Below are 25536 nucleotides of genomic sequence, written 5' to 3' on the forward strand. Positions count from 1 at the left end.
GAAGGAGATGGAACCTAAACGCTCCCAGACATGCCAGCAGCTCCCAGCGAAGCCCCTCACACTGGGCTGACTCGGTTCCTCCCAGAGTTCACGTCCACCCGAACCTCAGGATGTGACCCTTCTTAGAAATGAGCTCTTTGCAGATGTAATTAGGATGAGTTCATATTAGATTAGGGTGGACCCTAAATCCAAAATGACTGGTGTCCCTAGAAGAAGAGAGAAATTTGGACACAGAGGCACCCAGGGGAGGGATGCACCCCCAAGACAAGGAACGTCAAGGATTGCAGGCCACCCCCAGAAGCTGGGACCCCCAGAAGCGGGGAGCGCAGGGCAGGAGCCTCCCCTGGAGCCTTCGGAAGAAGCGGAGCCCTGTTGACACCTTGATTTCAGACTCTCAGCCTCCAGGATTGCAAGAGGATACGTTCCTGTACCAGTCTGTGGTGCCTTGTTACAGGAAACAGGAAACTAACGCACCTCCCCTCCGCCAATCCCCCGGCCCCCAGGAGAAAGCCACCATCACCGTGCGTGAGTGAAAACACAGCACAGCCCGCCCTCGGGCAGATGCTCCATCACCTCCAGGCGCCAGCCGGCCCTGCCCAGCCTGGCCCCTCACCCCGCAGGGCTGGGCGCAAGCCTCAGGGGTCCCCAGGCCCTGCCTGGGGGGTGGGATCACTTCCTGTCCTGCCTTCTTCCTGAGCAAACGGGGGACCTCGGGGTGCAGCCGCTCAGAATTCGGGGAGGAAGAGGGAAACGTCTGTTTGCCCGTTAGTCACGGTTTCCGTCACCAGCACTCGGCCAGGACCACAGCCCCACCCTGCCGAATGTCCACGGGACCACTGTGGGAACGCCCAGCTCCACCATCCGCCTGCCTCTGGGGGCTGGCGCACCCCGGTCCCAAACCCCGAGCTTCTCCCGGAGGGCCCCCCGTTGGAGCTCGCGGGGGCATGAGAAAGTTGTGTGGCCTGTGGGTTTGTGGGTGCAGCTGAGGGATCCCCCTTCTTCCCCAATCTATCTTTAGCAGACAGGGACTCACTCGAGTGCTGGAGCTGGGTGAGGCAGGCGACTGGCTGCCCGGGGGGTGGGGGGATGCTTGGAGCCTCGCAGGGAACGGGGGCTCCTATGGGCCTGGCTGGGATGCACGTCCTGCTGGGAACCTGAGGTCTCTCTGAGCCAGCAGCCCAGGCCACCTCAGGCCAAGTGGGGTGAGTATGATGTCAACACCAGAATCCCCCCGGCTCTGGGTTTCAGAGGCTGGGACTTAGTGTCCCAGGAATCATACCAAACCCTTCCACACGTGGCCCCGAACCTCAAGATCGGGGCATGTGTATGGAACAGGAGATGCTGGCGATAGTAGTATTGGTAGTTACAGCTGACGTCTGTTAAGCACCTACTATGGGCCAAGCATTCTTTACTTATTAATTCACTGGATCTGCATGTCTACTCTGCGAATCAGAGCATGCCACTCTCTACCTCGAACTCTGCAGACGCTCCCGGAACCTCTTGATATAAAACCCAAGTCTTCCCCACTCCACACAGTCCAGTGCGATATAGATCTGAACCCCGCCCAGCTCTCTAACTCGCTCACCCTCCTTGGTCTGTTACAAACACACTGCCCTTCTTGTGCAAATGGGCTTACAATGCCCCGGGCACGGGGCCTTTGCACTCGTCACTTCTCTGGCTGGACAGCCTTCTCCCAGACACCCACATGACTCACGTACCCACTTCCATCAGGGCTTTGCTCATACATCACCTCCTCAGGGAGGTCCTCCCTGATTACCCTGTCAAAATCAGCTAATCTCATTCCCCATCAATCACTTTCTACTACTATCCCTCATCTATCTTCAGACCACAATCTGAAATTATCTGTGAGTTAATTTGTCTCTAGAACTACAATTAACTCAAGGGCAGGCATCTTTGTCTGTTCTCAGCTGTATTCCCAGGACACCTGGAACAGCGCCTGGCACAGAAGAGACACTTTGTAACTACTAATTTAGATGCATGAACCTGATAGAAAAAGACACTGGCCCAGAGAGGCAGAGACACTTGCCCAAGATCACACAGCTCGTGGGTCAAGAAGCCCAGACTTCAATGCAGGTCAGGTTCAAGTACCTCCCTGTCTGACCATCTCTCTCTGCAGGCCTGTGCAGCCTCAGATGGAAGAGGCAACAGAGGAAAACAAGGCAAGGCGGGGCCTGGGCTGAGATGGACAGAGACAGAGAAACATGGAAGCTGAGCCCGAGAGCCTGGATTCACAGATGGGAGAAAAGGGTAACCTTCGGTCATTAGGAGGGGGAGGGAAAACCTTGGAGAAGTCACTGGTGCCAAATGTTACATAACGCTGGGACGCGCTCCGCCTGCCCGCCCGATCCTGCTTCCTGCTGACGTCGCCCGTAGCCACGCTCAGGCCAGGCCTGGTGCAAGGCAGGAGGGGACACCCGCTGACCCTCTGCTTCCCCCACTGCTTCCTCCACTGGCCGAGGGTGACGTGCCTTCCTGAGCTCCAGACGGGGCCCGGCCAGCAGGAATCACCAGGACCTGTCTCCCTCCCAGGGTCTGGAGGGTGTGGGACAGCATCTTGTGAGGACTGCTTGCATTCTCCAGTGACAGGGAACTCACCCAGGCACCATGGGTGTCCACTGTAAGGACTGACGGACCCAGGCTGACGGGCCCCCCATCCCTCACTGAGCTTTCTCCGCAGCCTTCAACTTAAGTCCGCTCGTTCGCTGTCAGCAGGGAACCCGTCCCACTCTCCCCAACAGCCCTTTCTCGTCCACAAGTGACAAGCAAGGCTCCCCTGTTTGCTGGCCTCAGAACACGGCCCACTGGCCCCCACCTTCTGGTCCCCTGCTTCCCAGCAGGACGAGCCTCTGCAGAGTTCTGTGGGAGCCATGTCCAGTAATACAGGTACGGGTCCAGGAAGGGAAGCCAGGGGCCCCCACAGACTTGGGTTCAAACCCCCTCTGCGGTGTCTCCCTCCTGCCCTCAGCATCTTCACCTGAGGACGGGCCAATGGTGGCGACCTCGGGGGTCTGGGGGAGGGGCCCAACCTGGGCCTCGGGGTACCCCTGCTGTTCACGCCCCCTCCCCGGCCCACCAGCGTTGCTGCCCAGCCACCGGCATGTTCAGAGTCTGGGGACAAGGAGGACGACCGTCTCTATCAGCTTTGGCTACACTTCACTCAGACCAGCACAATCCACCCCGAGCCCGGCCCACGCTGGGTCACCCCTCAGCTCACAAACCTTCAATGGCTCCCGCTGTCCATTAAAGAAGACCCAGCTCCTCTGCCCAGCAGGAAACCCCACCCACACGTATACCCGGGGCACCTGCCATTGCTTCCCTGGCATATAGTAGGCGCTCAATAAAGGCTGGCTGAGTGTGTGATAAGGATAACGCCCAACACTTACTGAGCACAGACCGAGGGCCGGGGCTGGCAGCCTCTGCTGCTCACAGCAACCCTATGAGTGGGTCTGGGTCTTACCTCCTTTTACAGAGGAGGCAGCTGAGGCTGAGTGCTGAGGCCACGAACCTGCGGGCGACAGCCAGGAGGCCACAGAGCTGGGGTGTGAGCCCTCTAGCCCAGAGCCCTACTCCATACCATCGTGCTCGGCTGCCTCTTTGAATGAGCGAGTGAATGAATCAATCCATTGACTAATCAATCGCTCAGGCAATCCAGGAGCAGGCATACTCTACACCCAGTTAACAACCAAGGGAGACACGGCACCCAAGCCGCCAGGCATCTGGCGGCCATGGGCACATCACTACTGATGCCACCACCTCTGCTACCAATGATGCCACTATGGCTCTTAGTAGCACTCGCGACGTGCCAGGCCCAGTTCTAAGCACTTCACACCCATTCACTCGAATCATTCCCACAACAGCTCTTTGAGGTGGGAATTATCCCCATTTCAGAAGTGGGGAAACTGAGGCACAGAGAGGCCAAGCCACTTGCCCAAGGTCACACAGCTAGGAAGTGGCAGAATCTGGATTTGAACCTGGGTGTCTTGGGCCCACAGTCCCCACCCTGGCTGTTTCTGCACACATTATTCAAGAGAGCACCTTGAATGCCCCTGAGAAGAATGGGGTCAGTGGCTTTAAAATAAAATAATGATGATACTGATACTTCTACCAGTAGTTAGCGCAGCTAACCCCCATGGAGCGCCCCCCTCTGGCAGGCACTCAGTCCTTTACATGTGGTAACTCATTCGCTCTTCACCTGAGTTCTCGGGGTAAAGGCTATCATTCTCCCACTTTACAGATGAGGAAATGAGGCTCACGGGGTACAGCCACTGCCCGAGGTCACACAGGTGCCAAGTCATGAAGCTGGCGCTTGACCCCACTTTCGCCCTGGAGCCCAGGCTGCACCATCCACCTGGCTGGAATCTGTTTCCCCAACCCACCCTCTCAAGTTTCGGGGCACCCAGGGGCGCAGCAGGGCCGTGCCCCAAGGAAACCTGGAAAGTGAGGTGGGGGCTAGTAGGCTGTGAGAGGAGATACCTGTAACCCAACAGCCTGGGCGAAGCGGGCTGGTGTGTGGGCACCGGCTGGGCTGGGCTGGGCTGGGCTGAGCAGGGAATGGGGGGAGGGGAGAGGCAGGGAGGACAGGTCAGAGGGAGAAGGGGATGAAGCAGGAAGATCCCTCTGTCCCTGGGGCGATGCTCAGGGCCTCACTCCCAGCCCAGTTAATCCTGAGTTGGTGTGTAGAGGCCGACATCCCGCCCACATCCAACCACCACCACGGCCAGCACCACCATCACAGAGCTGGATCCTATCTGCGCTGCGGGATCTCAGCAAGCGTTACGGACAGGCGCTCCTTGGCCTTGGCCCTCACTGAGCCTTCCACCCTGCCGAAACCAGAGTCCTGAAAGCTCTAGAAAAAAGCAGAGCTCCCTGTGTTTCAGGGGGCCCTGCCTGAAGCTCAGGGAGCACCGGGAACCAACTGCACAGCAGGCGGGGAAGGGGCAAGAGGCACAGCCTAAGCAGACACCACGGGGAACGGGCACAGGCAGGGGCCTAGCTGAAGGAGACCTGGCGGCCAGCCTCAGCCCTGACCACAGGGCCATGGCACAGCGTCCCCCTCTGGCCTAGGATGCTTGGGGTGGGGGTGGGGAGCTGGGGAGGGGTGCCCCCAAATTCTGCACAGTGCTCAAGGAGCGTTCAGAGAGGGTGATCCTGTCCCTGGCCCGCCTGCCATGCCGTGTGACCTCGGCAGCCTGCTCGTCCTCTCTGGACCAAGGAGGGCTCCATGGGGGAGCAACTCAGCCTCCCAGGACAGGGTGCACATACTTTAAACCCAGCACAAGCAGCCCAATCAGGGGGAACGGGGAGGGTGGAGAGCTGTGCGTCCCCCTCTTGTACCTTCATATCTACAAGGAAATATGCAGCCCGCCGATTAAAAGCATGCGTCCTCAGGTCATGTAGTTGTGGGTGCAAAGCCCAAGTCAGCTGTTTATGAGCCTGGCTGAGCCTCAGTTTCCCCAGATCTGAAATGGTGACAATGCTTGGCATGTCACAAGTGTGCCCAAAAGGGGGAAGGGAGGGGGATGGAGGGAGGGAGGGAAAGAGAGAGAGAGAGAGAAAGAGAGAGAGAAAAAGAGAGAGAGAAGGAAGGAGGGAAGGAAGGGGGGAGGGAGGGAGGAAGGAAAGAAGGAAGGGAGGGAGGGAGAGAAAAGGAAAGGAAAAGGAAAGGAAAGGAAAAGAAAAAAAACAAGCCACCCCCAAATGGCCCTCGCTTCCCAGTAACAGCTGCGGAGGAAGCGGCCTCTCCGTGGAGACCATTTACGGGCTCAGTGAGGCGAGCCTGCCCCGTCTGTGCTCCTGGAGGAGGGAAGGTCCGTGCCTCTTCTCAATCCCCTGGAGGCCAGGGCTGGGCCGGCTGCTGCCTGACCTGTCCACTCCTCCCCCGGGGTGGCCCTAAGACTGTGGGTTCAAATGGAGTGCGGGAGATGCTGACTTAGATGCGGGAGATGCTCCTCTGCCTCGGGGTCTTCATTCCAACGCGCTGACAGCCCTGAGTCCCTGGGGAGTCAGTGCCTGGCCCACCGAGCTCCTTCCTCCCTGCCCTGAGCCCTCAGAGGCACTACGGGCCCTCAGAGGTGTCTGACCGAGGAGTGCTGGGGGGTGGAGGTGGGGAGGCAGAGGTGGGCCTGCGCATCGCAGTACCCAGGAGGGATGCTTACGGCAGGGACCCACCCCTGCAGCATTTCCGGAGGACCACGGAGCGGGAAGCTGGAGGGGCTGAGACCTGGGCAAGAGAGCTGGCGTCAGACCCCTCCCCACCCAGGCTCCCGGGCTGCAGGTCTGGCCCACAGGTCTGGCTGGGATGCACAGGGCAGTGGCGGGGTGGGAGTGGCGACACTCACCATCTTCAGCTTGTGCTGCTGCAGGATCTCATCCAGGTTCTGCCTCTTCTTGTAGTTGAAGTAGAAGTTCTTACACTGGGACACCGTCTTGGAGCCCACCATCCGGGCGATGGCCGACCAGTTCCGGCCGTGTTCCAGGAGACCTGTGCAGGGGAGGGCGGCAGGTGAGGGGCGGCAGAGGGCTGGACAGGCAGCGGGGGCCCGTGCCCACAGCCTGGAGGGCAGACAGAGCCCTGGGCGAAAGCAGCCCTGATCCCGGGGCTCAGGCTCACGGCACGGGTCCAGGGTTTCCGGAAAGAGATGGCTGGGGTGGGGGACACCAGAAGGGTGTGGGAGGCCTGGGCTCCCTGGGCTGCATGGGACAGCCTGGGCTCTAGGAACTGGAGGGGCAGGTGGGTGCAGCCCTGGGGGTACCCCTGCTGAGGCCACTGTCAAGGGTTCCGGGGGCTGAGGGCTGAGGTCTGGGGCGCAGACCCCGCCCGGGGCCCCACCTCTCCTCCTCCCCTGGCTGTCTTGACCCGGCACTGACACTCGCTCGCAGCTGCAGACGAGGCCTCGGGAGACGGGCTGTTTTCCGGCCGCACCAGGCCAGAGAAAGGAAGGAACGTGTGAGCAGGGCTGGGAGGGTGGAGTCCGGCTTGGGGTGAGCTGGCCCAGGATCCTCCGCGCCCAGGTTAACTGGGGCACACCCAGAACCCAGAGCTCCCCGTGGACGCCTAAAGGCCCACCCTGGACTCGGGGCCCACCAGGCGTGGTTCAGGGTCTGGGAGTGGACTTGCCCCCCCAAATCACAACCCCCCCATCTCCATGAGCTTCTCACACAGCCTCACAGATTCCTGATGTGGGGAGAAACGCCCAGGAATTGGTAGACCCCATCCCAAATTCACCTAGGGCAGAGAAAGTTCCCTCCATCCCCACAAACTCAGGCCAGAGCTGCACCTCCAAGCCCTCTGCCGTTCTCAATGCCACAGACACCAGGCTCTGCAGAAACATCATTCCCCCAGCTCCCCTGGAAGCCAGCCCCGAGTCTCAGCCCGTCTGTCCGCAGCGCTCCCAGCACACGCCTCGCACAGGCCAGCGCCTCTGCGTTTCTATGCCTTGCATCTCCAGGCAGCGCGCCTTGTGTGGCCAGGTCAGCCCGAGCAGGTAGGGCCTGCCCCCTTCCTGACGGCTGCAGAAGGGGCAGATGGGAGGCTCCGGCCTCCGGGGACTGCGGGGCAGGACTGGGCCCCCAGAGGGCAGCAGGCGTGAAGCCTGAGTCACGGTGCTGGGAACATAGCGGCCTCTGAGCCCCAGAGCTAGACTCATAAGGACTAGCGAAAGATCTCCCATAAAGAAGTTTGAGGCTGTTTTTCTTGAATCAAATCAAGCTGCAAGCGGGGAGGGCCACGACGGGTGTTTCTCAGGGGCGCGGGAGCGTAAGGGGCGGACAGTCTGTGTGGCGGTATTTTCTTTCATTCATTCATCCATCCATCCATCCATCCATCCATTCATTCAAACATGTGCCGGCGGCTTGCTACATACAAGGCTCGCACAGAAATAAAACGGCAGCGAAAACAGCATCAACAAACCACCAGGTCACACGGCCGAGCAACCTGGAGTTTGCAGAGCCCTGCAGACTTGGTTCCCTCTCCTCCCTACTGTTGAGGCCACGGCTGTTTTCCCGTCCGCAGGACGGGGGAAACCGAGGCTCCAGGGGTCAGAGGAGCTCACAGCTTGTGGGGTGGGCCAAGGGGCCCAGGGGACGTGGGACCCAGGTTGTCTGCCCTGGAGCCTCGGGGCCCTGGGGGGTGGGGTGCTAGACTGACAGGCCACCTGCTCCCCTGCGGAGGCCACGGGGCCACATGGCCCCAGGGCAGCTCCTCAGGGTTCCTCAAGGACAGGCACGGAGGGGAGGGCTGGGGCGTGGGATCAAGTGTAACCCAGCCCCCTGACCTTTCCCTCCGCCTGCGCCCGCAGCAGCTGCCGCTTCCACAGGACCTGGCGGAGGACGACGGGGACGCGTTTATTTATATTTCCGCAGCTGGGGCCAAGAGAGCCCAGGCAAACACGCTGGGCCGGAACCCCGGGAGGGAGAGGGCGGGTCTCCCATCTGGGCCTTCTGAGGGGTAGGTATGTGGGGTGCGGGGGGGGGGGGCGACGAGGGCCCGGAGCGGGGGGTGGGTACGAACCTCAGCGAGGTTGACATTTACAGACTCAACACATAAATAAGGAGGGCGCTTGGAGCTGGCTGGGGGGTTGGGGTCCTACTTAACTCCACTGGTGGCAGAAGCAGGAGCCGGGGTGGAGGGGTCACCCGGGCCTTCCCGAAAGCTGCTCTCGAAGGAGTGCTGGACTGAGCTGTCCAGGAGCCCCGCCAAGAACGTGCTGTGTGGTCTCCGCCATCCCCTCTGCTCTCTGGGCCTCAGTTTCTTCAGCTGCTGCGTGAAGGGCTGGGGTGAATGTCCTAGCATTGCTGGCTAGGGTCCCTGGGGTGGGAGTGGACGGGCACGAGCTTCCTTCCGGTTCTGGTTCTGGTCCCGGGAACCCCAGACTGAGGGTGCCAGGCACAGGGAGATGCACTTTAGACCCCTCCATGCCTCGGAGACCACATGGACCAGACCCAGCTGCAAGCCCCCCCCACCCCCCCGCCGACACCCCTCTACCTGGAGAGAGCACCTCTGAGCAAGCGCCAACCAAGACCCCCAAGATTCGCCCCAAGCACAGACCTCCTTCCAGGAGAGCCCCAGCCGACAGCCTGAGAGGCAAGGGAAGGGGCACCAGGAGAAAGTGGCTGGGGGAGTATAGAACTCCCGAGTCCTCCGCCCTGGGGTCCCTGTCTCCCCTGGGGTCCCTGTCACTGTGGCCCAAAGTCCCCCCCCCATCCCAGTCCCCTCCCCGGAGCCACTCACTCACATCCTCTCATCTGCGTCTCCCCCTCCGCCAAGTTTTCCGGAAACATACGGCTTGGAGGATGCTCCAGGGCTCGGAGCTGGGAGCCGCGGGCTGGGAGGCGGGAGGCTGGGCGGCCCTGGTGCCGGCTCCGCAAGGCTTCTGGCTGGCGTCTGCTGGCGGCTCAGCTCGGCCTCACATCCTTCTCGTCCAACGGCGCGAGGGAGGGAGGGAGGGAGGAGGGAGGGGCCGGGCGGTGGGAGGGCGGCAGGCGGAGGCTGGCTCCGAGGAGGGCGGGGAAGCGGCTCCGTGCTGCGCGCCGTGGTGGCCCAGGGCTCCTCCGGCGCTGCCACCCCTGAGCCGTCCCCCCCGACCCAGCTGCGGGTGTGCGAGGTGCCCTTCGCCGATGCGGGCGGGCGGCGGGAAGGTGTTGGCTGTGCCAGGCGTCACCAGGGAGCACAGTGTCAGCGGCTCCTCTGGGCACCAATGTGCCCAGCGCGGGCGCTCAGCCCCCGGACCCCCGACGCCCCCGCGGGGCAGAATCCAAAGACCCCAGAGCCTCTCGGGCAGCAGCGCCCGGCAGCCTCGCTACGCGCCAGGGCTCGTCCGATCTTCCTGCTGCCTGACCCAGCGAGGCGCGTCAGGGCTGAATGTGACCTCCAGACGGAGGCTCGCGGGAGGGGCGGGGGAGTGTGGCAGAAGCCCAGGTTCGGAAGGGGCGGGCCAACTTGGCACTGGCTTCCCCCTCCCTCTCTCCCCATCCGTGGCGGTGGCGGCGTCAGCAGCGGTAAGAACAGATGAGGGTTCAGAAAAACAGAGCTTCTCCACCCCGGCAGCCGGGAGCAAACAGCTTCTTCCGCTGTCATTCCCCCTGCGCTGGTTCCACCTGTGGTCTGCCCCCCTCCCAGCCTGATGCTGCCATGGTGGCCAGGCCCTTCGTGGGGGGCTCTGGAGGTCTGGATGGGCTGGAAGGCGGCAGTGGGTGGGCAGGGCTAGCCTAGCATTCTAGGAGGAAGCTTAGAATTTGAGGGGACTCTTCCAAGCGCAAATGAGACCTCCAATCCCTGAGGATGGGGGGAAGGGTTTGGAGCCCGTCAGAGGGCTCTCTGCTCCCCGAGGGTCTTGGGACTACGGCGGCCTCTTTCTTCCCTCTCTGAGATACCCGTGACGACTGGGTCAGCCCGCGCCCCGTACAAACACCTGCTACGGACGACCCAGGCAGCTCCCGGGAGGTTGAAAGTTAACTGAGTTGACCTTTGGAGCGAGATCCAGGTCACGACCGATTTCTCCAACTCCGGGGTCACTGACCTGCTTGTCCCTTCAGCCCTCAGCCTTTCCATCCTGCCCAAGAAACCCAAGGAACGACAGGCCACAGGTCTCTGAAGCATCCCGATACCCCTGCTTTGCCCCCCAGCCCTCGCCCTGGGCCCTGGGGCACACCCTCCAGGGCAGGCAACAGATCCCAACCACATCAGGGACCCCGGACGTCCTGCCTGAGTCCCATGATCCGTTCTCTGCAAGGGAGGCCCAAGACGGCTTTCAAGGATGCCAATCCCGTCGTGTCACTCCTCTGCTTCAAATCTTCCAATGATGACCCAAAGCTCTTGGAATCAAATCCAAAGGCCTCAGCGTGGGGCATGAGGCTCTGCAGAGCCCGTCCTGCCCCGCTGTCCAGCCTGCTTCCTACCTCTCCCCTCGCTCCAGCCACTGGAACCTTTTCTGCCCAGCCCTTGGATGTGCCCCAGGACATTTGCACTCACTGTCCCTGCTGCCTGCATGGCTTTTTCACAGCTCTCCTTCTGTCTTCCTTCAGTTCTCAGCTTCAAGTGATACCTCCTCAAGAGAAGCCTTCCCTGACCACTCTCTCCACAGTCGCCCTCCCAGCCACCCTGCCATCGTGGGGTTTTGTTATCTCCAGAGCACTTATCACTCCCCGAAATTAGCTCCTTGGCTCCACTGGTCGTGGACAGCCGTGTCTCTGCACCCACAACTGCTAGGCGTGCAGGAGGCATTAGGCAAATGGACAAAACTCCAGACACCCTGGGTATCTGGGTTTGGGAGCCCTCTGGGCATCCCCCCCAGGCATCTCTGCTGCCTCTCTGGGGCTCCCAATTAGGAGCTCCAAAGAGAGGAGGGAGCTGGGCAGTTTATCCCCCGGGGGGGTCCTGGACCCTCCCCTCCCCAGAAGAGACGTCAGGGAGTGCCCACCTCTCACACGAGGGGCACGTCCACACACACTCTGCCGGTGCCCCAGACGGCAGATTCTGCCAACATCCCCTGTGGTCTGGATTCCCTGACCTCACTTCTAATTCCTAAGGAAGGAGTTTCGTTCTGAAGTGTCAAGAGGCGGGAACTAGGAAGTGAAATTGACCAAGACAGGAAGTCAAGCCAGGAGGTCTGAGTCACAGACGTGGAGCGCAGAATGAGGTGAAGGAGCAGGGGGTGGCCGCAGAGGTGCCAGTGAGAGGGGCTTCTCTGCGTGGTGGCGTGTGGAGGCTTGGCCAGCCCACTTTGGCCGTCCTGGCTACGCTCGGTGGGGAGCTTCCCATACACTGTCTGGGGGCCTGGGACGAACTGTTCTCACGGGAGCAGTGACTCACCCTCCTCAGCTCACGTACACTGGCCCCCAGAAAGGCCTCGTCCCTGTTCTGTCCCTCCGCACGCTGCCACCCGCTCAGGGTCCCTGCTGTAGGCAGCTCTCACCTCTGGGGTCTTCGAACCTGTACCAGTAGCCAACCTCCCCCCCGCCCCTGCCATGGGCGAGTTCTGATAACCTGGGGGCAGGAGGAGCCTTTCTAGCACCTGCAGTCACCACACTGTCATCCATCTGCATCCTGGGAATGTCACAGCTGCTCCCTCGGGAAACCAGCGTCCGCCACCCCCTCCTCGCCCCCGCCCCGAAACACTCGCTCCCTATTACCCCAGCCAGCCCTGAAGTTTTCTGTTCCCTTCATGAAGAAGCACAGGCCGCCTACAAGAGGGACATAGCCACACCCCTCCCGCCAAATGCCACTTTCCAAGAGAAACTCCAGTTTGCAAAACAAGATTTTCTGCCTAAAACACTGTCAAAGGAGGGGGGAAAAATCCAGCAGACTTAGTTCTGAGTCATGCCACTTCCTTATTTTGGAAACTCCAAGCCCTGGGTGGGTTTGACTTGGACCCAGCCCTTGGTTGGCGACCTTGCCAGGAGCCTACTGTGTATCTGAACCTCTGACAGTCCCGCCAGTCCCCGGGGGGATTCGGCCAGACAACTTCACACCTGAACTTGGACTTACCTTCCAAGTAAGTCCAAGTTAACTTTTCTTTCTGTCTACCCTTTTCAAAATAAGCCTCGGTGCCTACATAAGCCTCAGCTTCAGCTATTACATCTGCAAATCACAGTGACGATGTGATCTCCCAATACATGATCAAAGCCAATGATCTCCCAATACATGATCACCTATTAAGATGAAAAAAAAAAATCACCTGTGTGCGACCCGACACCCTAGCACTTTGGGAAAAATGCCATGTTATGTGTTCAATGTCAAGTTTTCCCATAGAGCACAGCCAAGTGGTTTGCTCCCAGGACCAAACTATGTTATTTGCTGGGCAAGTCCCAGCTCACTGCCCCCTTGGGCCTCAGTCTTCCCATCTGTGAAGCAGAAGGCGTGTGTGTATGTGCACGTGTGCGTGTGCACGTGTGCGTGTGCATGTGTGCACGTGTGTGTGCATGTTGTGTGCGTGTGTGTGCATGTGTGTGTGTGCACGCACATGTGCGTTCGCAAATATGGAGAACTCGCCTTGAGGGTCCCTTGGGAGGATTAAGTAATATCATTCGTGCAAAATGCTGGAACCAGCCAGCAGCCACCACGTGGTAACAGACATCATCACTGCTGTGTAACCTACCAGAGGGCTCTTTCCCTGAGGAAGCACCAACTGGAACGCCCACGTGTGGATTTTGCCCCTGGGAGTGCAGGTGGGCTGGGAGATGCTTGACTTTACTTTCCAGGGTGCTGACAAGGAACAAGAGAGTGGCCTGGAGCTTGCCCTGGTGTCTGGCTGTCCCCCGCGCTCATGCAGAAACCCCGACTCTCTCCTCCTTCTGAGCCATCACAGTGGCCAGTTTCCCACACGTCAGAAGCATCCAGGTCGGGGGAGCGCGCACCCAAGACAAAGCTCAGCATTCTCTCTCCAGCCGGAGGTGGCGACAGCTCCCCGCCGATGCCAGCCCCGGGATGCTGCAGGCTCCCTTCTGACAACCTTTACGGCCGCCCCACTCCTGTACATCAACTGTCCTCAGTCCCCGCTCCAGGCGCTGGCCCCGTCTCCTGCTGGGCCCTCCCTGGTTCCCGTACTCAGAAGTGACCCAGCACCCCTGCTGCATCAGCCGCCAGACCTGTGCGCTAACCACAGCGCCACGCTGCCCGTCATGAGCGCCGGTGGGCAGGTGCACGGCTGTCCAAGCACAGAGGCCATCGCTCTCCCTTGGTCCCTGCAGTGAGGACAGCATGAGGCTTTGATGATGGACACGTGGATGGCAGGCCCCACATTTCCAAGTTCCAAGGCTGGGGACTCACACCTCCCCTCCCCAAGCCTGACTCTTCATCCGTAAAAACTAATTAAACCAGCCAGTGCGCACAACAAGCGTTGTGGAGGTGCAAAGCAATTAGTGGTTTCTCCCTCGGTCCCCATGAAAGGGGGCGAGTCCTGCAGGCAGAGACAGCCTGAAGTTACTGGGGGAGAGTTCGGGGTCCACCTGGGCTCCATCTGGCCCAAGAGGCCTTGCGTGGGGCCACCAGATCCTGGTCCCTGCAGCACCCTACTCTGGGGCCGCACACCTCGCCTTCTCCCTCCTCACCAGGCAGGCCACTCGAGGCCAGGGAGGGGCCGGTGGCCAGGAGCTGGGCCAGTGCCTATTTCTGGTCTGGAATGGTGTGCCTGGGGGCTTCCCTGCCCCCTCCACAGCTGGTTCCCTGTCCACCAGAGAAGGGGGCTGGAGACCAGTAGGAGCTGCCAGCAGAGCCCTGGGCCTCCCACACAGCTGGGTCGAGACTGCAAGCCAGGCCAGGCTGACCTTTCCCAGGGGAACTAGAGCCTCACATCCCAGCCTAGTGCCTGCCCAGCATGGCGCTGGGCCCGAGGGCAGGCAGCCAGCTCCCTGAGGCTGCCCTGCACATGCTCAGTCCTCACTTGGTAGGAGCCCCAGGACAGGCAGCCCTGACTCCAAGCACAAAGGAAGGAGCAGGTGCCCACCTGCCAACCTGGAACCCTGCAGCCATCCTGTCCCCTGTCCCACTCCTCCCCATGCCATGGTCTTCCCCATGCTCTCAGAGTAACAGCCAAACTCTGTCCCACAGCTGGTAAGGCTGGGGGGTGAGGGGTGGCCCTCCCGACGGCCTCTCCATTCCTTGCCTCTCTTCCTCTCGTTCTCTGGGTTTTGATAGCTTCTCACTTGACCACGCTGCCCTTGCCACAGGGCCTTTGCACATGCTACTCCTTGGCTGGGAGGCCCTTCCCTCTCTCGTTATCTGATTAATAGTAGCCAGGCCCATGGACTCACTCATCCAAACCTCACACCAGCCCCATTCCCATTCTGTAACTAGAGTGCGTGAGTTCAAATCCCAGCTCCACCAATTGACAGCTGTGTGACCTTGGGCAGCTCACTTAACCTCTCTCGGTCTCAATTTCATCATCTGGATAAAGACACTAGTAATAGCATCTGCCTCATAAGGTTCGTGGGGATGAAGTGACCTGACATACATGACGCCTCTAGCTGTACCTGGTACCCAGGCGTCCCGACAAGTACTTGACAGTGTTACTTCATGTTATTCCGTGCTTTGGGTGTCAGCCCAAGGGCCCTTCCCCAGCGCCGTGAAACCACCTCCAAATGTCACTCTACGCTTGCTCAGCAGGCCGCTCACCTCCAGCCCCTTCCCTGCGGCCCCGGGAAGCGCAGGCACTGGTCAGCGTCACACACCCACAAGGGACAGAGCTGGGACTCAAACCCAGGAAGAAAGGCTCCAGAGTCTGTGCTGAACTGCAGGCCCGCCCCTTCTGAGCACGTACTGTGTGCCAAGGGCTGCACGGATATGGCTCATGCCACTCTTAGGATGCCCCTCGGTGATGGCATCCCAGCCTCCTTTTGGAGGACGAGGGAACATGAGGCCAAGACAGGGATGGGCCAGGGTCACAAGGCTGAGGAGGTGGTTATCATTACAAACAGTGACAGGGAACTCAGTGTGTCTAAGTCACCACCCCTGTAAGCGCTTCTGTTTTCTTTCACCAAAACCCCACACAGGTGGTTGTCCTGGATTAAACGGTGTTCCCCACCCGCCACCAAATTTCATGTCCACCCACCTGTAACCTGTGAATGTGACCTTATTTGGAAAAAAAGTCTTGATAGATGTGATCGAGTTAAGATGAGGTCATGCTAGATTAGGGTGGGTCCTTATAAGAAGAGGAAAATTTGGACAGAGACACACAGAGGGAAGACAGCCATGTACGATGCAGGCAGGGATTGGAATGTCTAGAAGCCAAGGAGCGCCGAGATTGCCAGCAACAGCAGAGGCTGGAGGAGGAGAGGCAGGACCCTCCCCGGAGCCCTCAGAGGCAACCCAGGCCTGCCGACACCTTGATTTCGGACTCACAGTCTCCAGAGCTGGGAGAGAATACATTTCTGTTGTTTTTAAGCCACTAAGTTTGTACCTTGCTACGGCAGCCCCAGGAAACTCATACAGTGGGTGATGCTCTAATTCCCATTGTACAGATGAGGAAACTGAGGCACAGAGAGGTTGACTAGCTTGCCTGAGGTCACAGAGCTAAAAGGTCCAGAGGCTGAGGTCCAGTTTCTCTCTGGGGACGGGGGACCCTCTGCAGCTCATCCTTCTAGGCCTGGCTCCTGGAAGTCTCCTGGGATGCCTGGGGCAGGCTCAGTGGTCCCAAGGCCCTGGGGACACCTGGCTGCTCACTTCCTGGGCTCCCTGAGGGAGGGACCAGGGCTGGCTCATCTCTGGGTACCCCTGCCCTGCACAGGGTGAGGCACTGGGTCGATGTAAATGGGTAGGAGGATGGGTGGGTACCATCTGTCTCGGGCACAGCTGGGTTTTGGGTACCTTCCTGGTTTCTGAGGGCCGGGGGCACTGGAACATTCCTAGCCTCCCCACCCCCGCCCACTGTGGAGAAGGAGTCCTGGGGGCTGCCAGCACCTGCCTCCTGGCCCCGATCCCCTCCCGCCGCCTGGAACAGGCAGCCATTAGCAGCCACCCCGAGCGGTAATCGTCCAGATTGCTATAATTCACGGCGGACAAGCACACTGGCACTCATCACATTATCACAAATGTCACTGAGCAGGGCCTCGGCGTGCACAGTCCCCGGGGGGGGCTCGCACGCTGCCGTCTCCGCGGGCAGGACCCAGGATGAGCTCGCTGCCGCCACTGAGGATTCAACCTTGAGACAGTGGGGCGCACTCCCGTCCCAGCCGGTGAGTCATCCCCAGCCGTCTCCCAAAGGAAGAGAGAGGGCAGCCTCTGACTCAGCCGACTCCCGGTTCCCGGGCAACTGGGAAGGAGCTGGGGATGGGGCTGCCATGACGACAGAAGACACAGCACAGGCTGGTAGACCTGGGACATGCACCCCTCACGGCCCTGGTGGGTGGGTCCCCAGGCAATATCACTGCCGGTGGCTGAGATCCCAGGGTCTCACGTGTGGTTAAAAAACCATGCAATTCTACACAAATGTTCTCAACAGCATTATTCACAATAGCCAAGAGGTGGAAACAACCCAAGTGTCCATCAAGCAATGGATGAATGGATAAACAGAACTCCTCTGTCCACACGGAGGAATACAACTCAGCCATAAAAAGGAATGAGGTGCTGACACAGGCTACGACATGGATGGACCTCAACAACACGATGCTGAGAGAGGCCAGACACAAAGGGGCGTATGTTATGTGATTCAATTCACGCCGAAGTCCTGAACAGGCAAATCCAGAGACAGAAAGCGGACTAGTGGGCACCAGAGGTTGGCAGGGCTTGGGGAGAATGGGGAATGACTGCTAATGGGTACGAGGTCGCCGTTCGGGGTGGCAGAAAGTTCTGGGGCTAGAGAGTGGTGATCGCTGCACAACGCTGTGAATGTACTTAACGCCACTGAATTGTACAGTTTAAAATAATTAAAATGGTAGATTTTTACGTTATATGTATGTCACCAAAATTAAAGGGGGGAAAAAACATCACACATTTTCAAATAAAGCCTCTTTTGCACCCCATGGTGAATCCACACCAAAAACCACCAAGTAGACACAGAAGACAGGAGAAAAGGACAGCGTGGCCCCCTCGGGGGGCTGACAGCACCCACTGACCCCCGGCAGCCAGAGACCATGCGCACAGGCCCCCGTTAGTGCTCCCGAGACGCTGAAAATAGGGCCTCACCTGCGAGAGGAACCAAGGCAGCTCCTCCTCTTCTGAATGAGGCTGAGGGTCCAGCCCGGCCCTTCCTCCAGGCCGGCCTCACCAGAGGCCTGGGAGCTTGGAGGAAGGAGGTCTGGAGCCTCCAAGGGACAGCGTGCCCGGACAGGAGCCCTGAGGGGAGGGGCTCGGCCCCCGGTAGGGGCCTGATCAGGTCTGGAGCTGCTCCTGGTCAGTTTCTGAAACACCAGGACCAGACGCTCAGGCCCCCAGGCACCCTCTCCCGGGGCAGAGGGAGGGGAGGGGGTGGGCAGGGCAGGCAGCCCATGGTCCAAGGTCTCAGCCTCCGGGCCCAGCTGTCCTCGCACACAACTGTCCCTGTGCACCTGGGTCCTTCATTAGAAAGGCCATTTGCTCCGTCCCTGAGTCATGACCTGGAGCTCTGGGCACAAAGGAGCTGCACCTCAGCAGTGGGGCCTCAGCAGGACCTTGGGGACAAGAGCTGGGAGGCCCAGGTCACCAGCTCCAGGACCGGGCCATCCTCGGCCTCTGTCCCTCACTCCCTCGTCCACAAAACGGCCGGAAACAAGACTTACCTCTCGGGGCTGGGGTCAAGATGAACGAGAGCAAGCAGGCAAAATGGGGCTCAGATGCCAGCTCAGCCTTGGCCTTCCTGCTGGCGCTGAGCTGGTCTGACGGCCCCTGCCCTGGGCACAGGGGAGGGAGGGGCAGCTAGAGCATCTCCCAGAGATGGGGGCCGGGGGATCGACACCGACGTAGTCCCGACAGTGCCGGGCCATCCTTGGGACGCTTAGTGCCTGTTACCTCCGGCTTCTCTTGGCCAACCCGGATGCCCCTCTCTTTTCACAGATGGGGAAACTGAGACCCAGAGACTGGTCACTGAGCCAGGAAGTCAAGCGTCCAGCCATTCTGGCTCCAATGAACAATGAATGTGCTGGTGGCTTCTACAGAGAACGCAGGGTCAGCACCACAGCGCAGGGAGACGGCGCAGCAAAGGGGAACAGCTTGACCCCGTGACCCCGCCGCGGTGGCCACCAGCAGGCTCTGCACCTCCCAAGGCACCTGGGTGCTCTGCCGCCACTCAGTCTGCAAGGCCATGACGTGCTGGTCCCAGTGGCCACGGAAGCCGTACACCGACAACATGGCCACACAGACCCATTTTCTGGAGGACAAAACTGAGGCTCCGAGGAGACGCGGCCAATCTGAGAACACCCACCGCAGACCACACCACAGCCCCGTTTAAGGGCACAGGTCAACCTCCTCCCCACCACACGAGCTGCAGGACCCGGATGCCCATCGAGGGCGATCAGAGCAGCCAGAAACCCCTCACCTTTCTTGGCTGTTTCCATCTCTTCTTCGGTCCAGCGAGAACTCTCGTTCATCTCCATGGAAGCTGGAAAGGAAGACACAGCGTGTTGGCAGCAGCCTGGAGCGGGTCGCTTTCTCTGCCTCTGGCTACTCGGGGCGCCTGCTGGGTGGAGGGTGTGCAGGCACCTGTTTTGCAGAGGGGAACGCCGAGGCGATCCAGGGCCTGGACCCTGAGCTGCCTCTGTATGCACTCGGCTGGGAGCCTGGTGACCACGTGAAGGAGGAGGCGGGAGAGGAGGAGGGACGTGATGGGCAGGGACCTCACCTGCGCGTGGACCCACTGGGGCCGGGTGACCCTCTGCCGTGAGGGCTGCCCTGGGCATTGCGGGTGTGGAACAGCAGCCCTGGCCTCTACCCACTAGGTGCCAGGATCCCCCACTCCAACTGGGACAATCAGAAACGGTTCCAGACGTGGCCACCTGTCCCCTGCGGGAGGGCCCTGCTCTACAGGGTGATCACTATATTCTCCCCTGACTCATGCGGCACAAGGATGGGGCTGCTCATGTTACTGAGAAGGAACGCAGCTGCCTTGGAGTCGGGGGAGTTAGCCGAGTGTCTGCTAAGGCTGTTTCTGAGCCTCTCCTCCAAGTTCCCCTACACGTGAGCCCTCGTTCTTCCCTGAAAGTCGCTTAAGATGTCGCGAGGGCGGCGAGCGTGAGGGACGTCAGCGTCACGGACTCAGTGCCTGGAACCGCGCTAGGCACAGAGTATGCACTTGGTAGAGGCCGCTGACCATCAGAGGGAAGTTCGGGCAGCTTCCCCGCTCCCTGCTACCATGGCCAGCTTTCCCCTTCCCTCCCACGGCACCCCCGGAGGCAGGCTGTGGAAGTGGAGCCTGGGGTGGGAGGTGCCCATCAGAGGGCCTGGGGTTGTGTTTTCCACTCCGCTGTCCGGCCCCAGCGTCAGCCTGGGGTCCAGGAGAGCTTCCCCGGAAGTCAGGTGCGCCAGTGCACTCCTGAAGGGAACCCTCCTGCCCTGGGTCTCCAGGCACTCCAGCACCAGCCCACAGGAGCTGCACGGGGTTTGTGGCCAGCGGGCTGGCTTTGAACCCCAACTGACTGGGACTTTACAGAGGCAACATCCCTTCTCTAAGGTTCAAACAGCCCATGTATGAAACGGGTACCAATGACCTCCGACGCGGAGAAGGAAGAGGTGCCTGGCACAAACCCTGGGTGTGGACGAGGCGGGCGTCTGTGAGACAGGGAACATCACCGCCATCAACTCCCACCCCGGGAAGACATCCAGGTGGCTGGGGCCTCAGCCTGAACACTCAGGCCATGGGTCCGGGTTCCCGCACACGCCGGAGGGCAGGCCCCAAACGGCCAAAACGCTACAGACAGCAAGCACACACCGGCTGCCCCCCTGTGGCCGAACTTGGGAACTGCTACTCAATTTTTCTCTCTTGTTTTCCCCCTTGGGGTAGGGCGTGAGGCTCAGAGCACCTGGGGGTGGGCACCCACTGAGCAGAAGGAGAAACTGAGGCCCACAGAAATGAAGGTACAGGGACTTCCCTGGCGGTCCAGTTGTTAAGACTCTGCGCTTCCATTACAGGGGGCACGGGTTCAATCCCTGGTCAGGGAACTAGGATCCCGCAAGAAGGGGTGGTTTTTCGGTGGCTCGTGGGATCTTAGCTCCCCGACCAGGGATTGAACCCAGGCCCTTGGCACTGAAAGAGCAGAGGCCTAACCACTGGACCACCAGGGAAGTCCCAAGGCCAGATTTTCTGAGTGAAAAACAAAACCAAATTGGTGATCTGGAAGTTTATGTGAACTCTCCAGCTCTGGAATAATCCCGGCTGACAGCCAGTGAGACTTTCCCACGCTCCAGGCACTGTTCTAGGCCCTTCCTACACACGAAGTCACCAAAACGCTCCCCCCAAGGTTACAGGCATTACTGAGGCACAGAGAGGTTAAGGAACTCGCCCCAGGTCACACAGCGAGCGTGCAGCTCATGCTGGGATCCTGAGCCTGCTGTGCTTGCGGCGCCCCTGCTCCAGCCCGAGACTCACCCAGCTCGGCGCTCTGCTGCGGGGTGATGGCCTCCTCGCTGTTGGCCTCATTGGCCATTGAGCGGGTGATGCGGCCTTTGCGTCTGCCCTGGCTGTTGGCGGTTTTCCGGCCTTTGGAGGCCACTGCCTCCTTCTCATCGTTGTCTTCCCCAGAGGTGTCATCCGTTTTCTCCCTAAAGGCCAGGGAGGGGAGACAGGGATGGTTTCACCGGAGCCGGGAACCTAGGTGGCGGTTTCAAGAGACCTGCTTTTCCTTAGCAAGATGAGTGCTGGCTGCCAGCGGTTTTCTACTAATCAGAGGGTAGGAAAGAGGGAAAAAGCTTGGGGCGAGGGCTGGCTGGTAGCAGTCTGCGAGGCTCCTTTATTCACCAGACGAGGGAGTATGCCTGGTAGCCGTCTGCGATGCCATCTTAGTTATGAAAAGGGAGGTGTGAACTGGTAGCTGTTGTCTGCTTTGCTCTCCTAACAGGGATGTGGGCTGGGAGTTAACCGACTGGCTATTTTATTCACCAAGTAGGGGTGTGGGCTGGTGGCTATCTGCAAGACCATTTTATTCACCAAACAGAGATGCTCTCTGCTCTCTGTCTGCAAGATGACTGGGTTAACGGCATGGGGGGTGCAGGCTGGCACAATCTTCAGGCCACTTTAACTCCCCAAAGAGGAGACGTCCCCCAAGGGGTCCTGTAAACGACACTGACTTTGCCTTCCGTATTATCATGGACCACTGTGTCCTGCAGAAAACGCAAGAGGAAAGTTTCCTGCCAGTCTTATGCAGGCCGAGCCCGGCGTGTGGGGAGCATGTGACCTCAATAACTGGGGCGGGGACTTTCTCAGAAGCCGACTCGGGAGACTTTACTGCGGGGTTCTCAGATTTATCACCTCCGCCTTCCATTCATCTTCCTGAAGGGCCTTGCAGGAGCGTCTGGGAGACAAGGGGTAACAGGCCAGATGCTCTCAGAAGCCACATTCCTGAGCCCACTCCAGGTACCTGGCGCTAAGCCCGTGCCCACTGCCCCCCCTTCCTCGGAGTGAATCTCCAGCTGGCTGTGCTCCCGCCCCTGGCAGGCACGGGAGGCTGCCGGTGGGGCCCCCCCCCCCACCCCGAGGCGAGGCTGTGCCTTGATCTGCAAGAACTCACACCAACAGCGGATCATTCTAAAGGTGAGGGCCGCCGCCTGCCTGCATACCTAGTCCTTCCTTCGTGAGCAGCAAGCGCCTCTGACCCCCCCTCCCGCCCCCAGCATCTCAGGAGACTCGGCCGAGGAGGGAGGAGGCAAAGAGTTCCAGAGTCACTGCCTGGATTTATTCGCTCAGGAGTGGAGCTCAAATGAGCTCTCAGTCTCTGAGGTCTCCAGAGGCTTCGAGAAAGAAAGGGCGGGCAGGCGGGCGGGGAGAAGAGCGGGCTTCCGGAAGGGGGGCTGTCGGGCACAGGCGGAGCAGAAAGTGCCTCCCTTCGAGGCAGGCGATCTGTAGACGCCACCTCCGCGCACACCCTTCCAGGGGGCCGTCCACGGCCCCGTTCGTGCCCCCCACCCGGGGGTCGCGGCCGGGCTCCTGCTGCGCGGCCGCCGGCCTTACTTGATCAGCTCCTCCTTGCCATCCTCCACGTCCGGCTTCTCGTCCTCCTTCTCGGCCTCCTTCTCCTTCTCCTTGTCCTCCTTCTCCTCCTGGCCGCTGCGGGGCATCTGCTGCTGCTGCTGCTGCTGCTGCTGCTGCTGCTGCTGCCGGGCCCCAGGGGAGGGCAGGGGTGGGGGTGGGGGAGAGGAAAACAGTGAGACAGGTGAGCCTCTGCACCTGGGCCGAGCTTGGCTGAGAACCCAGCACCCTCCGTGGTGTGAGCTGGGCAGAAACCCCCGGGCACTGGGGGGAGGCAGGAGTCACGGGGCGAGGTGTAGAAAGTGCTAGTGTCAGACGCCCGGCCTCTTTCACTTGGTGACTGTGTGACCTTGGATGAGGGTCTTGACCTCTCTGTGCTCTGATTCTTCCCCCTGAAATCGTGCCGACCCCTTAGCCAGGGGCGGGGAAGCTGAAATGAGAGGCCCCTTACAGAGCCGGCATCTGGCACCAGTATTTACGTGGGGCGGAAGCCCCCAAGGCAGGAGGGAAGGGGCCCTGGTCAGCTTCAGGCAAGAGCATGGTGAACATGGGGGAACCTGGGTCACACCCTGACGCCCCAGCCTGCCTGCCTCTGACAAAGCTCAGGCCATCTCTCTAAGCCTCAGTCTCCACGTCTGTAAAATGGGCAGATGGAAGTGTTGTTCCCAGGTCCCCGGGGGCCCGTGTGAGGATGGCTGCTGCTATAAGGAGGGTCCACTTTTGCTGCCGTGGGCCTGTTCTTCCTCTCACATCAGTCAGCCCTCAGAGGGGAAAAGAGCAGGCCCCGCTGGACAGGAGAGATCAAAGGGGCTCACGGCAAAACCAGCCACCCTCCCCCCACCCTGCAGGCCTGTTCCTTTCATCTCCTTCCCAAGTGGGCGGGACAGGTGCTGGCACCAGGCTGCTGACATTGCCCTCACCGAGGGGGCGGGGGGGAGTGGGAGCTCCTCCCCACACCGTCACCCTTTCTGTCCAGCCTGATTTCTCCTAAGGCACACACTGATTCTCTCGGCCACCCCGAAGTCCTCCTTGCGGGCAGCGGCCAGACCAGACCATCTTTCCAGCCCTTGGAAAAGATGAGCCAAGTGAAACGAAAACAAACACGCCGCAAAGCCTCTCAGTGTGTCCTGAGGGGCGTGGTCACACCAACTCTCCAACCAGGGAGAAAGAAGCCAAAGCCCGCGGGGAAAGTAAGGGTGGGGCTCGAGGGTTCCCGGTTCCCTTTCTCCCCATCTTTCCTCCACACCAGGAACGCAAGCCAGTCCCTGGCACAGGCTGCCCTGGCCTGTGACCTCACCACCGCCAATCCCCCCCGCCCCTCTCTGTAGCTTTAATTTATGGCCTACGATGCGGCTGAACACTGGGGCCAGCTACAGGCATCCTGTGGACGCCGGGGCACACAGCGGGGGCCCGCACGTTCACGGGGAGCCGTGGGCTTCCCGAGGCTGCAGCAGTGTCCACCCCGGAACCTCCTGGCTCAGGTCTGCCCCCTTCTCTCTATTCTGTAAGAGGAGGGGCTGGAGGGGGGGAACAGCCTCCCTCTACCCCCTGCTATGTTGCTGTCAATTCCCGACGCGTGGCCCAGTGTCCTTGAACTAGCCTGTCCCTCACCACCGCCCCAAACCCTGAAACACTAAACTTCCAACAGCCGGGGAGCTGTGGCCGCCTCTCACCCCTGACACGTGGAGCCTCTGCTGGAGCTGGCCCCGCAGATGGTAGCTGGGGCGGAGCAGACGAGGGGGACCAGGGACCAGGACCCAGAGCCGGGGGAGGTGGCACGGCCGACTGAGGAGGACTCCCCCTCCTAGGGGGCCGCTCGGCATGGCTGCTGTGGCCACCAGCGAGACATGCCCGGCTTCTGCACACCCAGGAACCTGACGCCCAGGGCCAGAAAGGGCAGGGCCGGGGCTTTCCAACGGCAGAGAGCGTGACGTCTCCTAAGACCACCGTTGGTGCCAAGAACGCCCGGCTGGGCTGCAGCCTCACTCCAAAGCTTTACCTGCTGTCCCTCCCAGCAGCCGACTCCAGGCTTCCCTCCTGGAGCAGCTGTTATTGTCCCCTGGGTCCAGGCTGGTGGGGTCTCCAGGCCCCCTGGAATCTCATCCTTGGGCCGCCAAGCAGGCCACCGTCTGCCCCCGGCACGGCCAGCACGTCGCTGCCCAGCAAGTCTGCACCTGCGCCCTCCTGCCCAGGGCCTTCCTGCCGCCGTCCCCCCTCCAAATCCTCAAGAAGCCCCACTGCGGAAGATGCCAGCATTTCCCAAGAGCTTCCTACACGCCCGACACTGCGCTGTGCACAGTCTATTGACCAGCTGCTCCCAGCCCCTCTGCAGTCCTGAGGATAAAGGCAAAGATGAAAAAACCAGCAGTAACAGTGACCTGGGGGTCGTCCAGGGGGGCTGCTCCGCCCCCACAGCACGCCGAGCACCTTGCAAATATCAATACTATTCCACTTACTGCCCTTAGCCTGCCTCAGGAGGAAAAGGGCAGTGATCACTGCTCCCATTCTGCAGAGGAAGAAACTGAGGTTCAGACTGGCAAAGCTGCCCCACCTCAGAGCGAGGGAAAAGGGGGTCCCAGAGTGGGGAGCGGGCGTGATCCTGTCGTCCCCAAAGCCCTGCTGAGAGTCTCACCCAACTCCACACCCTGGTCAGCATCTTGGGCCTCAGATGGGGGCGCTACGGGGATCCCTGCCCCTTTCTGCCTAGCCTACCCTGGCCCCCTTGCAAGATTCCTCGAGTCCCGATCTGGGCCTGGGCCAGCCCATAACGACCCCCTCCCCTGAATAATCATCCTCTTCACAGCATTAGTAACAAAAAGAGCTCCAAGCGCCACGTGCCGGGCACGTGTTTTATGTACTCCCTCATCTCCTTCACCAACCCCCATCTTGCTCCCATTTTACAGAAGAGGAAACTGAGGCACTGCCAAAG

The 25536-nt window shown here is 60.4% G+C and overlaps 1 protein-coding gene across 30 annotated transcripts in view; it reads right to left on the reverse strand.

The window, feature by feature from the left end:
* NCOR2 (nuclear receptor corepressor 2) overlaps window positions 1–25536 on the reverse strand; it is a 226907-nt gene that overhangs the window by 50524 nt on the left and 150847 nt on the right. For 25 of the 30 annotated variants that reach the window (XM_067701126.1, XM_067701137.1, XM_067701121.1 and 22 more), the window contains 4 exons: window positions 22590–22735; window positions 21012–21184; window positions 18966–19028; window positions 6360–6502 (listed from right to left, as the gene is read on the reverse strand). In XM_067701126.1, coding sequence (XP_067557227.1) covers window positions 6360–6502; window positions 18966–19028; window positions 21012–21184; window positions 22590–22735 — 525 coding nt within the window. The remainder of the gene's footprint in view (window positions 1–6359; window positions 6503–18965; window positions 19029–21011; window positions 21185–22589; window positions 22736–25536) is intronic. The other 5 variants (XM_067701131.1, XM_067701129.1, XM_067701130.1 and 2 more) reach the window with 4 other exon arrangements.

This window comes from Pseudorca crassidens, chromosome 12 (assembly GCF_039906515.1).
Source record: "Pseudorca crassidens isolate mPseCra1 chromosome 12, mPseCra1.hap1, whole genome shotgun sequence".
Lineage (NCBI taxonomy): Eukaryota > Metazoa > Chordata > Mammalia > Artiodactyla > Delphinidae > Pseudorca > Pseudorca crassidens.